Source organism: Castanea sativa, chromosome 6, assembly GCF_040712315.1.
Source record: "Castanea sativa cultivar Marrone di Chiusa Pesio chromosome 6, ASM4071231v1".
NCBI classification, from domain to species: domain Eukaryota; kingdom Viridiplantae; phylum Streptophyta; class Magnoliopsida; order Fagales; family Fagaceae; genus Castanea; species Castanea sativa.
Genome location: NC_134018.1, coordinates 12131011 through 12143414, shown reverse-complemented (window position 1 = coordinate 12143414; position 12404 = coordinate 12131011). Strand labels below are relative to the sequence as shown.

General features: G+C 37.1%; 2 protein-coding genes across 2 annotated transcripts; one reads left to right on the top strand and one right to left on the bottom strand.

Moving 5' to 3' along the window:
* The first annotated feature begins 751 nt into the window (after nucleotides 1–751).
* On the top strand, nucleotides 752–3687 carry LOC142639464 (uncharacterized). Its single transcript, XM_075813635.1, has 4 exons — nucleotides 752–937; nucleotides 1177–1362; nucleotides 1802–2209; nucleotides 2764–3687. Exons 1-4 carry the CDS (start codon nucleotides 752–754, stop codon nucleotides 3685–3687), a joined length of 1704 nt encoding a protein of 567 aa, XP_075669750.1.
* Nucleotides 3688–9396: 5709 nt separating this feature from the next.
* LOC142639463 (uncharacterized) lies at nucleotides 9397–10906 on the bottom strand. The gene is made up of 2 exons (XM_075813634.1): nucleotides 10787–10906; nucleotides 9397–9708 (listed from the first exon to the last, which is right to left on the bottom strand). Exons 1-2 carry the CDS (start codon nucleotides 10904–10906, stop codon nucleotides 9397–9399), a joined length of 432 nt encoding a protein of 143 aa, XP_075669749.1.
* Nucleotides 10907–12404: the final 1498 nt, after the last annotated feature.

The following is a 12404-nucleotide window of genomic DNA, read 5'->3' as shown; positions in this document are numbered from 1 at the left end:
GATATGTCATAACGCTATCAATTGAGAATATGTTTTATGGTAAGGTTGCATGCACCCAATCCAATCCAAAGACAAAGCATTAATTGATTCCAAGAAAAAATGGTAAAAAATTAGTTGATTAAATAATTAATTAATTGATTTAATAAATTTGGTATTAATATGCTAAGCTTGGGGACTATGGAAGTCTTCGAAAAATTGGTTTAACTTATTTCCAGTACTTTTTTAATTGGAGGTCTCTTATTGTTTTAAATACACAATAGTAAGTAGGAATTGGCTTTAATCTCCATCTTTTATTTAGTTTGTGAGTGATGTGATAGTTTCTCATTAAAATAAAATGAGATTTTAATTAAAAAAGTACTAAAGGTAAGTAAAAAAAAAAGAGTCAAAATTAAGAGGAAATCATATCACAATTAAAACTGGAAAAAGAGTAACTGAAAATGAAAGAATCTGGAAGGTCTCTAGCCTAAGTGCTGATCCACACCTATACCAGAACCTCTGGATACTGTAATTCATTTCTATTCACAGTTAAATTCATAGGTGGGCTTAATGGGTCATTAGTGTTACATGTATGAGGCTAATGGTAATTCCATTGTTACAAGAGTTTTTTTTTTTGTTTTGGGGTGGGGGGGGGGGGGGGCGGTGTTACAAGAGTAACTAACTCGTAGTTACTCTTGTAACACCAGTCCCCCCCAAAAAAAAAAAAACTCTTGTAACAATTTTTGGTAATGTGTTTACTAGGAAGAAGACTATCATGGCTAGGCTCCTGGGAATCCAAAATGCCCTTTCTATTTGCCCAGTAATTAACCTTCAAAACAAGCTTAATGATGAGTACAACCTCATCCTCCAGCTTGAAGAAGAAATATGGGCTATGAAAGCCAGAACTGAATGGATCATCCATGGTGAACAGAAAACAACATACTTCCATATGTCTACTCTTGTGAGAAAAGTAGGAACAGAATTTCAAGCATTTTAAATGAGAATGGTGAGTGGGTTCACAATATTGAGGAGTTGAAAGACATTTTTGTCACCCACTTCAAGAAGCTTTATCAAACAAAGCAACTCTACAGCCCCCTTAATCCTGAATGGGATAATGATTGGTGTGCTACCCTTTTTATGGAAGAAGCCAACTCCATTGTCCAATGCCCTTCTGATGTGGAAATCTGAGATGCCTTGAAGACCATGAAGCCTTTCAAAGCTCCTAGGACAGATGGTCTGCATGCTGGATTCTTCCAGAGATTTTGGTCATTAGTTGGAGAGTCTGTCAAAAGGGAGGTTAAGAAAATTTTCACTTGTCAACAAGTCCCTGAGTACCTAAATCAGACTTTGATTGCTCTAATCCCAGAGCAAGATGGACCAAAAATTGTTAGTCACTATAGAGCTATAAGTTTATGTAACACAGTATATAAGATTGTGACTAAGACCCTTGCTGCCTTCCTTAATATCTCCAATGCAAGTTGCTTTTCTGGTTGGCAGAATGGGTATTGACAATGTGATAATTGCCCAAGAGCTAATCTACTCACTTAAGAAGAGGAAAGGAAATGATGGGTACATGGTGATTAAAATTGACTTGGAAAAGGCCTACAATCATTTGGAATGGAGCTTTGTGAGAATAGTGTTGAACCATTTTGGTTTCCCTACCAACATCATCAACCTTATTATGAGTTTCATCTCCAATACTTCAACTGATTTTCTCTTTAATGGCACTAAATTGAACTCATTCTAGCCTACAAGAGGGATTAGACAAGGAGACCCCATCTCCCTTTACATCTTCCTCCTTTGTATTGAATTCTTGGGTGCACAGATCAACTCAATGTGTGAAAACAAGAGATGGGACAAAATCAAGGCATCTAAGAATGGACCAAGCTTCTCTCATGTGTTTTTTGCAGATGACCTCATGGTTTTTGCAAAAGCTAATGCCAAGAATTGTGAAGCAATTATAGAGGTGCTAGATACTTTTTGCAAGCTTGTTGGGCAGAAGGTGAATTTAGCCAAATCTCGGGTTCTGTTTTCTTCAAATGTTAATAGAAGATGCAAAAGATCCATATGCAGAAAATTGGGAATAAATGCAACTCAAAATTTGGGTCAATACCTAGGCTTTCCTCTTATATACAAAGGCAGAAATGGAGATGCCTTCAACTTTGTCATAGGCAGAGTTCAGAGGAAACTAAGTGGTTGGAAAACTAAGTTCCTATCCAAAGCTGGGAAGATGGTATTGGGCAAATCAAAAACTGTCTCTATAGCGGAGTATTACATGCAATGTCATGCTTTGCCAATCAAAGTGTGTGATGCAATAGATAAACTAATAAGAGACATTCTGTGGGGATCAACTGATGAGAATAGAAGAATGCACATGGCGAACTGGAGCATTATTACACTCTTAAAGGACAGGGGAGGTCTGGACCTATACCAAATGTAGTACAGGAACCAAGCCATTTTGGCTAAATTCTACTGGAGATTAGCTAATAAAAGTGAGGCCCCTTGGGCAAGGATGTTGGCTAAGAAATACCTTACTACTAGGAGGCTATCTAAAGAGGGTAGGAATCTCCTATGCTCTAGAATCTGGAATGCTTGAAAAAAAGGTGGACTTGTATATGTCAAAGGTCTAAGATGGTTAGTAAAAAATGGCTTCCATGTCAACCTTTGGCTAGATTTTTGGCTCCCCAATGGCACCCTTAGAAGTCTCATTGAAGGACCACTTTCAAGAAATGAAGACAAAGTGATGTTGCATCAATACTATGATGCTGGCATGGGTTGGATTTGCAGAACAGCTCCTTTGTACTACCTGACCGAATTCCGGAAAGCATAAAAGCAACCCCTTTCTCATGTGACACTAATGCAGAAGACTCACTCACATGGGCTTACTCAAAAAATGGTTCTTTCTCTCTATCCCCAGCTTATTTATTGGCAAGAGGCTTAAACCCCTTGAACCTGAATACTGTTTCTATGTCATGGGTGTGGAAGACCACTGCACCACCTCGGATTCAATTCTTTCTTTGGTTGTGCATGCATAACAGCCTTCCCATTCGCGAAGTGCTAGGTTCAAGAGGTTTAAACCTCAATCCAACATGCCCTCTGTGTCTTAAAGAAACTGAATCACTTGGCCATTTGCTGCGTACATGTGAGTTTGCACAAGACTTTTGGCAGAAGCTAAATTATCCTCGTATGCTTAGGGAATCATTCAATAAACCCATTAAGGAATGGTTGGAAGTTAACTGTAATACAAACTCTGGCCCTTTCTATTGGGGAATCCCATGGAGTATCGTATTTCCTACGGAAATTTGGCACCTTTGGCTGCAGCATAATGCTTGTGTGTTTAGGATTGGTATTCCTGACACTAAGATCAATGAGAAGTGCAAACTAAGTGCTACAGAATTTTTTGCTATAGGAATGAGAACTAAACTCTCTATTTCTAAGTCTTTAGTCCCTGTTGCTTGGAGGAAACCACCAGTGGGATGGGCCAAACTCAACACTGATGGGTTAGCTTTAGGGTGCCCGAGAAAGGCTAGAGGCGGGCTGATTAGGGATCACAATGGAGAATGGGTTGCAGGTTTTTCTAGAAGTCTTGGTTGCACTAATAGTTTCCCGGTAGAGTTGTGGGCCTTAAGAGACGGTCTTATATTGGCAAGGACCTTAATCTTAATAGCCTTATTATTGAATTGGATGCTACGAGTGTTGTCCAACTTATGAATAATGATTCTGTCAATATGCGAATGGAGCCTCTTTTGACTGACTGCAAGACCCTCCTGAGAGTCATCCCCAACAAATGGGTTGAGCACACCTATCGCGAAGCAAATCAATGCGCGGATGCTTTAGCAAGAATAGGGGCTAGGCGCAATTTTACTTTTGTTGTTTTTGTGGAACCATCGCCTGTGGTGAAGTCTTTGTTAGCTAGTGATAAAGCTAGCACCTTTTGTAATAGATTTGTTGCTTCTAATATATAAGTAGCCCTTTCTGACCCAGAAAAAAAAAAAAAAAAAAAAAAAAACTACAAGTGAGTTGGGTTCAATCCAATGGCTGTTGTGAATGGTGGATTATCTTACCAGCAATGTTTATTTTGTGCTTATTAATGTCATTGATTTTCATGTGATAGGTATTGACATGCAAAAGACATAGTCCATGGTCAAGTAATCAAACTTCTAAGCATCGTTGGTAAGATATTGTCTAACATGGAAAAACCAATTGGGAAAATAAAGTGTATTGTTTATTGAATTTACTTGTTGGGTATACATGTGTGAGTTAAATCCTACATTGAATAAAGATTAGAAAAATGAGAGAGATAATTTGTGTGCGCTAAAAAGAAGAGCCGCACAAGAGAAATAGAGATAGATAGAACCAGGGATGAAGCCAGGAGTTCTATCAAGGGGGGGCAAAGTATAAAAACATTTTTTTTTCATGAAAATTCAAACTAGCATCCATTTAGTATAACAAATGGAAAGACACGAATAAATATTTTTTAATAAATTACAAAGCAATTATATATCAAAAAGGAATATAGCATTATTTTAAATCTCAAAAATCAACATAACTAAAATAATAATTTCAAACCAAGTATGACAATTGTTAATCATAAATTTATAATTTGGAATAGTTTGAGCAAAGTATCAAACACCACTTCCTTGTACATAAAAAATCTCATTAGGAACTTAAGTAATTGTGTCTGTGTGCATCAACCATTGAACAATGTGTAGTGTGTCATGACTCATGACTCGCTTGGGTATGGCATTTTTAATCTTACTATCTACTAATTGCTAAACATAACGGTAACCATTCCACTAAACAAAAAGATAAAACATCTCAATTGAATTAATTATTCAGTTGCAACAGAGCAACTCCCAAAACACATTATACACCACTCTATAACTATTAAAAAAAACCAACTCATTTCAAAGTCAAATAAAGTGAAACAGTAATAATGCCGTTCAGAGAAAGAGATTAGACAATAAGAAATTAAACGACACAAAAAGAAAGAGAGAGCAACTCAGCCAAAAAAGAGAGGATCAAAACTAGAGTCAAAGCAACTTAGCAGATAGGAGATTTACTTTTTATGTTGTTTGGGCTACTTTTTCTTGAATGTTGTTTGGGTTAAAGAGGTCAAGGTTATATTTTGAGTGGGTAGAAGAGGGCAAGAACAATTTTCTTAAGCCCAAATTCAAAAAACTCATAAAATATTATATACTTTTCTTTTTGTTTCATAAATTCCAGGGGGGTCATTAGCCCCCAAGGTCATCAAATAGCTCTATCCCTAGATATAACCGCATATTGAAGAGAGAGTAGCAACAAGGATTGCCGCACAAGAGAACAGAGTAAGCAGTCAAAAGAGAGCTACTTAGAGAGAGAAAAAAAAAAGACAACCAAGAGAGATTGTGCGTGGAGAAGAAAATAATAAAGAGGAGAGACCAAAGTGTTACCGCTTTTGATGAGATAGTCAAGGAGGAGAGAGCAAGGTCTTCCTGCCTTTGAGAAGATAGCCAATGAGGAGAGAAGAAGCGATGCCATAAACTTTTTGATGAATTTTTTACAATTGAGCCTTTGGCTTTGGCACCATACATTTTAGGCATAATTACACTTTTAGTCTTTACATTTTGGGTTATTTCTCGATTTGGTCGCTAAACTAATTTTGCTCCTAAGTTAGTCCCTGAAATCAAAAAATAGATTCTATTTTGGTCCCTGCTGTCAACCCACTAATAGAAAAATCTAATGTGGCAAACGGAGTGCCTTGTTGGCATATTAAATACCGACGTGGCTATTAAAATAATAATAAAATATTTTATTTGACCTTTTTTAAATGCCACATCAGCATTTTAATTTTTTTTTAAAGCCACCTTAGAAAATTTTAAAAAAAAATTTAAAGAAAAACCTTAAATTAAATTTAATTAATTTTTCTTTTTTCATAATGTTGTTCATGTTCTTTAGCTTGTTTTTCATGTTCTTCACAAACCAAACCCAGCAACCAAGAACTCAAACCCATCACAAGAACACAAACCTAGCAACCAAGAACTCACCCATCACAAGAACATGAACCCAGCAACCAAGAACTCAAATCACAATAACGCAAACTCAGTTACCAAGAACTCAAACCCATATCAGAAGAACACAAATGAAAAGAAGAAAAAATTAAATTAAATACTAACAGGAAATATTCTTCATGTTCTTCCCAAGTCCAAGAAGCAACCAAACCAATCTCTAGCAAACCCCAAATTCAAATCCAGCAACCAAATCCAATCTCCATTAAATCCAGAAAACCAAAAAATAAATCCAAGAAACCAAACCATAAATAAACCCGAGAAACAAACCCATAAATATAGTAACCAACCCAATCTCCAGCAACCCATAAACCCAAAAATTTTCTTGGGAAACAAACACACAAGAAACCCATATAAATCAAACAACTCCACATTCTCTCCAAAAACCAAAAACAAAAACAAACCCAGAACAAGAGGAACAAAGTTTTGCAATTGAAAAAGGAGAGATTGATAATGGAGGAAGCTAAGGGCAACTCGTTGATTATACTCCACAGTGTTGTGATCGTCACCATGGATCCTCAAAGCCGAGTCTTTCGCAACGGTGGGATCGTCATCGAGCACAATTCAATCAAAGCCATCGGTCAGTCATCAGATGTTCTTCGCGATTTCTCTGCTCTAGCTCACCAAATCATCGACCTCAACTCCCAAATCTTACTCCCAGGTACTTCCTTCTCTTTCTAGCTAAGCTAAAATTGCTTTTACCCAACAAAAAAGGAGAGGAAAATCAGACCACATGTGAAGCCATAGGCGGAGGAGATAAGGCTTAGGGTGGCTCGTCCATGGTAGATCGGGAATAGGTGTGTTGCTACCTCCACCAACGAGCCTCCCACGTGAAAACCCTCAAGAGAAACTCCGCCGACCCAAGACCCAAGACCGCATCAAGATACCATCCCTGGCAGATCATTTTCTTCGCATCAAGCTTGTGAGTTCCGGCCATGGAGTTACAATGGAGAGAGATTCTATCCATGGACGGTGAAGAGAGAGAATATTTGAGATTAGAAAAAAATATATACTTAAAAAGATAAGGTTAAAGAAATAAGAAGAAAAAGAAAAAGAAATTTAAAAAGAGAGAATTTGACATTAGTAAATGCTGATGAGGTTAAAGAAATAAGAAGAATAAGAAAATGAATTAAAAAGAAAATGATTTTACTTTAAAATTTTAAATTAGTTTTTTTTTTGTTTAAATTTTTTGAGCTGGCATTTTTTTTATTAATTTATATGTGATGTGGCATTTAGAAAATGCTAAATATTTTTATTTTATTTTATTAGCCACATTAGCAAATAGTGTAGTTAGTAGATTGACGGTAGGGACCAAAATAGAATCGATTTTTTGATTTTAGGGACTGACCTAAGAGCAAAATCATTTTAGGGGCCAAATCAATAAATGACCCAAAATGTAGGAACCAAAAGTGAATTTACGTCTACATTTTAATACATATTTGCTCCACCTTTTCCTAGTCAGACTAGTTTTCGAAGTAAGGCTTTTTTAGCTTTTTCTCCTTTTGGAGATTGACATTTGAAGAGCTCTTTTGAAAAAGAAAAAGAAAATGTGAGGAGATATATAGGCACAAGTCTACTTATGTATCAAGATCAAGTAAGACTATTAACCAATTATTCATGAAAAGCTTGAAGATCTATTTACAACAATCAAATCTAGATTTCTAGATGTCGCTCACACTTAGAAAATGTGCATACATAACAAGTTAAGCTTATAAATGCACTACGCTATTAGTACGGAGCTACTAGGCCAAACTCACATATGATATACACAACACAAGCGATCAAATTTTTTGAGATTTTTCATTTTTTATGGGTTTTTGAAAATTTTCAACTCAGTAAAAAACAAAACAAATAAAGTAAGATCAACACAACAACAAACAAAGATTTGAAAAAGAAATATGCTAAAAACTGAAAGCAATGACACATGAAGATTGCATATGTCATGATGCATGAGACTATGACCCTAATACGTTGGAAGTATTAATGCATGTGCATAGTGAATGATCATTCATGAGTACCCTTCTTCACCCATACTGTACGAGTGTTTTAGGTGAGATCCCTAAATGGAGGGGTATGACCGACATAACTCTCAAACCTCAGGGTGAAGCTAGCAAGGCATGATGAAATGTTTTTCAACATCTCTATAATATCTCCAATGAGTTGTTTCCCATTTTTCTCCTTTAGCTTGAATTCCCTTTGGCATTCTTTTTGAGTTATCTTGGCCACGCACAGAATCAACCCTCTTCAGTGCCTGAAGCTTGAAGCAATTTGGCCTTATGTGCCCTCGCACGCTATAATGATGATAGAAATGCTTCACTTGAGGTCCCCTTTGATTATTGGGTAATGACTTCCATTTATTCTTTAATTTTGCACCAATGGTTCTCTTTGCAACAGCAGGGATCTCAATCTCGGGCTTCTCCACTTTAGATTTTTCTATATTTTTGGCCGATATGAATCTCACTTCCTTCTTGGGTTTGCTGCTTGAGCTTCCTTCACGGGCATAGCCTAGACCGACTTTGTCATTTGAAGGTTTTAGAGAAGAGAGCATGATGTCAAGTTTTTGGTGGAAATGCGCTCCACTTTAACATTTTCTTGAATGATTTCAAGTTCAAGGAACTTGATTTTTGAGTAGGGATTCACCAAATCTTCCTTCAGCTCTTCAACTTCACACTTTGCCTCCTTAAGTTGCACAAGTGTGCACTTATGCTCTTATTCAATTTTCTTCATCTTCTTAACGGCGTTGTTTGCATCCTTTGCATATTTTCCACAATCTTCAAGCAACACATCATACACTTATTGAAGGTTCTTCTCACCTTCGTTGAGACACACATCCTCATCTTCTGAATCTTCAACTTCTTCACCTTTGGAATGTACACCAAGCTCATCAACCAAGTTGCTCAACTCATCTCTAGAGTCAACCGTTGTGATTGCCATGAAAGCTAAATAGTTTTCCTCACTATCACATTCTCCTTCCGCATTGGAATTTGAGCTTTTGGAATCACTAAGGGTGGTAGTAAACACTTTCCCTTTTTCTTCTCAAATAGTTTGGGCATTTTTTCTTGAGATGTCCGTGCCCATTTCATTCATAGCACACAATTCCTTGAGTTGATGATGAGTCTTTCCCATCCTTCTTCTTTAACTCCTTCTTGTCACTTTTTGAGGATGAGAATTTTCCTTTGCCAAAAGACTTCCCATTGTTCTTCATTTTGAGAAATTTCCGAACGTTCTTTTCAAGAAACGCCACCTTCTTTTCTACATCGTCTTCTTTGAAGGAATCACCCATTCTCTCATTTATAGTTTTAAGAGAAAGTGATTTGCTGGACTTGTAAGAAGGGAGTCTGAGCTCATAGGTTTGGAGAGATCCAATAAGTTCTTAAATATTTATCTCATCCAATTCTGTACTCTCCTCTATGGCTATAACCTTAGCCCGGAGGCTTTCGGGTAAGGATCTCAAGATCTTCCTCACCACCTTGGCATCTTCTGTCTTCTCCCCAAGGTTTAGCTTAACAATCACTATCTTGTTAAGTCTCCTATAAAAGGAATCAAACGACTCATCATCACTTATCTTTATTTCTTCAAACCGAGTAGTGATCATTTGAAGCTTAGTGTCCTTAACCTTCTTAGTACCTTCGTAGGTTGTCTTAAGAATGGTCAAGCCACTTTGGCAGTCTTCACATGTGAAATCCTGTGAAACTCATCAGTAGAAACACCACTAAAAATAGCATTAATAGCTTTGCTATTGGCATTTGCCAAAGTAAGAGCAGCTTTATCCCATTCAAATTTGGCAGTAGTGGGTCTTACATACCCATTCTCAATAAAATCCCACTGTCTCATCAATGGCACAAAGAAAGCACGCATACATACTTTTCAAAAAGCATAGTTGCTCCCATCAAAGAATGGAGGAGCATTGAGAGATTGAGATCTATCCATCTCACTTGGGGTCTAGGATCACACTAGGATAATGAAATCTGGTACATGTACTCGCTCTGATACCAATTGAAAGTTCGGATTTGTGTAAATACACAAGTGCTTGTTTAGACCCCTAAATAAAAATTACGGCTAGTTTGTTTTTACTCTAACTTAGATTGTGTGCAGAATAAGAGTAAATGAGTGCAAACAACCAATAGCACTACCCTAAGCCATATTCATCGATTATCAACAATAAAAGGAAAGCTTAAGAATAGGGAAGAGAGATGCAAGCACAAGATAACTCCGAGACATGTTATCGAAGAGGAAACTGAAGAACTTAGTGAAAAACCTTTCCATAACCCTCCAAGTCGAAATCGATCCACTAGAGAATAAATTTGGAGTACATGAATAACAAAAGACCCTCCAAGCTTAGTCTACCCCATGTACTTGAGCCCTCCAAGCTCCTACTACCAACTAGCTTCTTGGAACCTTGTCTTCTCTAGCTTTTCGGATCCCGCAATTTAGCCTGATTGCATCCTCCAATAAATGGCTTCTTCCAATACTTCCCAACAGCACCAAAATCTCACTTTACTCTCAGAATGGGTGTGGTAAGTGTTTGAACTATTAACCTCTCAAGGATATAGAGATGGAGAGCTAAGAGTTAAGGAAAACCACAAGGAAATGTGTAGATGATTGTGGATGTAACAATCTCTAACTCTCAAGTGTATTTTCTAGGGTTTTCTATCTGAAAAGCACTCATTACAATTTGTGGGTAATGAGAGTATATATTATGTAGGTAAAGACTTGGTAAAACAAAAAATAAATTTTTGCCAAACAGAAAGTCTCGCGAGTACTTCGCGGGATGACCTTTCCCACGGGACACTCGCAAAAATTTCTAGCCTGGCATGACTTTTCAACTTCCAGTCATGTGCTCTACACGTGACTCTTTCGCAAGTAAGCTTCTCGTAAGGCATTCGCGAAATCCACTTATTCATCCTTTTAAGCTTGAGTCTTCACACTCATTCCTTATAATTGGAAACTCACATACATATAGAGAAATATGATTGAAGAAATTATAATCAAATTTGACACGGAATTAAAGCCAACACAAAATAGTTGTAAATTACAACTTTACAGAACCTACCAAAGGGTCTCTTGGCAAGTGCTCAAGTCGACCAATTACATAGTTGGAGCTTTGTCTAAATTCTGGAGGGAGGAGGAGCTTGGAGATCACAACTCAAATTTTTTCTTCCTCTCCATCTATTGGGTCTGGTGTGTTTTGATTTGGGTGTGCTGGGTTAACCCACCATTTAAAATGGGTTTGGGTCAATTTTTAGTGATGTGTCATTTTTTCAATATAAAATAAGACGCCACATCATTTAAAAAATATCACCTTATACTCCATTAGACAATTAGGTAACAAAACTGAAAGCTCGGATTTGTGTGAAAACACACGAGCTTGTTTAGACTCCCAAATAAAAATTACAGCTAGATTACTTTTACTTTTACTTAATCAAATTGCGGAACAAGAGTAAATGTGCGTAATGAACTGATAACTACTCTAGTGCATAAACATGAATAACAAACAATAAAAGTAAAGCACAAGAGTAAGAGAAGAGAGATGCAAACACAAGATAACACCAAGACGTGTTATCGAAAAGGAAACCGAAGAACTCGGTGAAAAACCTCTCCACGACCCTCCAAGTCAAAATTGATCTATTAGAGAATAAAGTTGGAGTACACGAATAACAAAAGACCCTCCAAGCCTAGTCTACCCAATGTACTTAAGCCCTCCAAGCTTCTGCTACCAACGAACTTCTCAGAGTCATGTCTTCTCTAGCTTTTCGAATCCCGCAATATACCTGATTGCATCCGCCAAGCCTCACCAGCTTTTTTTTGGAAAATCCTCAAAGCTTCCCAAGTTCTAAAATACTTTTTACATTCTGAAAAGGTATGGGTTGTGTTTGGGTACAAATCTCCTCTCAAGATATGACAATGGGAGAGGGAAGGAGAAGAGACTACAATGATTTCTCACTAAAGATGAGTAGCTCTCTCTCTCTAAAAGATGAGTCTGTTGTGTTGTAGAAAACCTATCTAGGGTTTTTCTCTCTGAATGGTCTTTCATACTTTTGTGGGTAATAAGGGTATATATAGTATGGATGAAGGATAAGAAAGTCACGCGTAAAATCCCTCCAACAGAATGTTTTGCTGGTACTTCGCAAGATGGCCTGTCTCGTGAAGCATTCGCGAAATGCAGGTGGCACTTAACTCTTCAATTTCTAGCATATGCTTCTCACGTGCCCTTTTTCGTAGGTTACTTTTCTTGCGAACTTCTTGTAAGCTAGTCGTAAAACTACACTAATCTTCATTTCATGTTCGATTTTTCACCAACTTAATACTAAATCCAATACAATAAAATTCCACAAAATACAAGAAATAAAATTAATGCAATTACAACACTTTTTGTCATGG

Excerpts from the sequence above, each read along its gene's own strand:
- LOC142639464 (XM_075813635.1), top strand. The coding sequence starts at position 752 with ATGGCTAGGCTCCTGGGAATCCAAAATGCCCTTTCTATTTGCCCAGTA. Across the intron at positions 938-1,176 it reads ACTTCCATATGTCTACTCTT|ACCATGAAGCCTTTCAAAGC; the intron begins GTGAGAAAAGTA and ends GATGCCTTGAAG. Across the intron at positions 2,210-2,763 it reads TATCCAAAGCTGGGAAGATG|AACAGCTCCTTTGTACTACC; the intron begins GTATTGGGCAAA and ends TTGGATTTGCAG.
- LOC142639463 (XM_075813634.1), bottom strand. The coding sequence starts at position 10,906 with ATGCCTTACGAGAAGCTTACTTGCGAAAGAGTCACGTGTAGAGCACAT. Across the intron at positions 9,709-10,786 it reads GGGAAAGGTCATCCCGCGAA|GATTTCACATGTGAAGACTG; the intron begins GTACTCGCGAGA and ends TGAGTTTCACAG.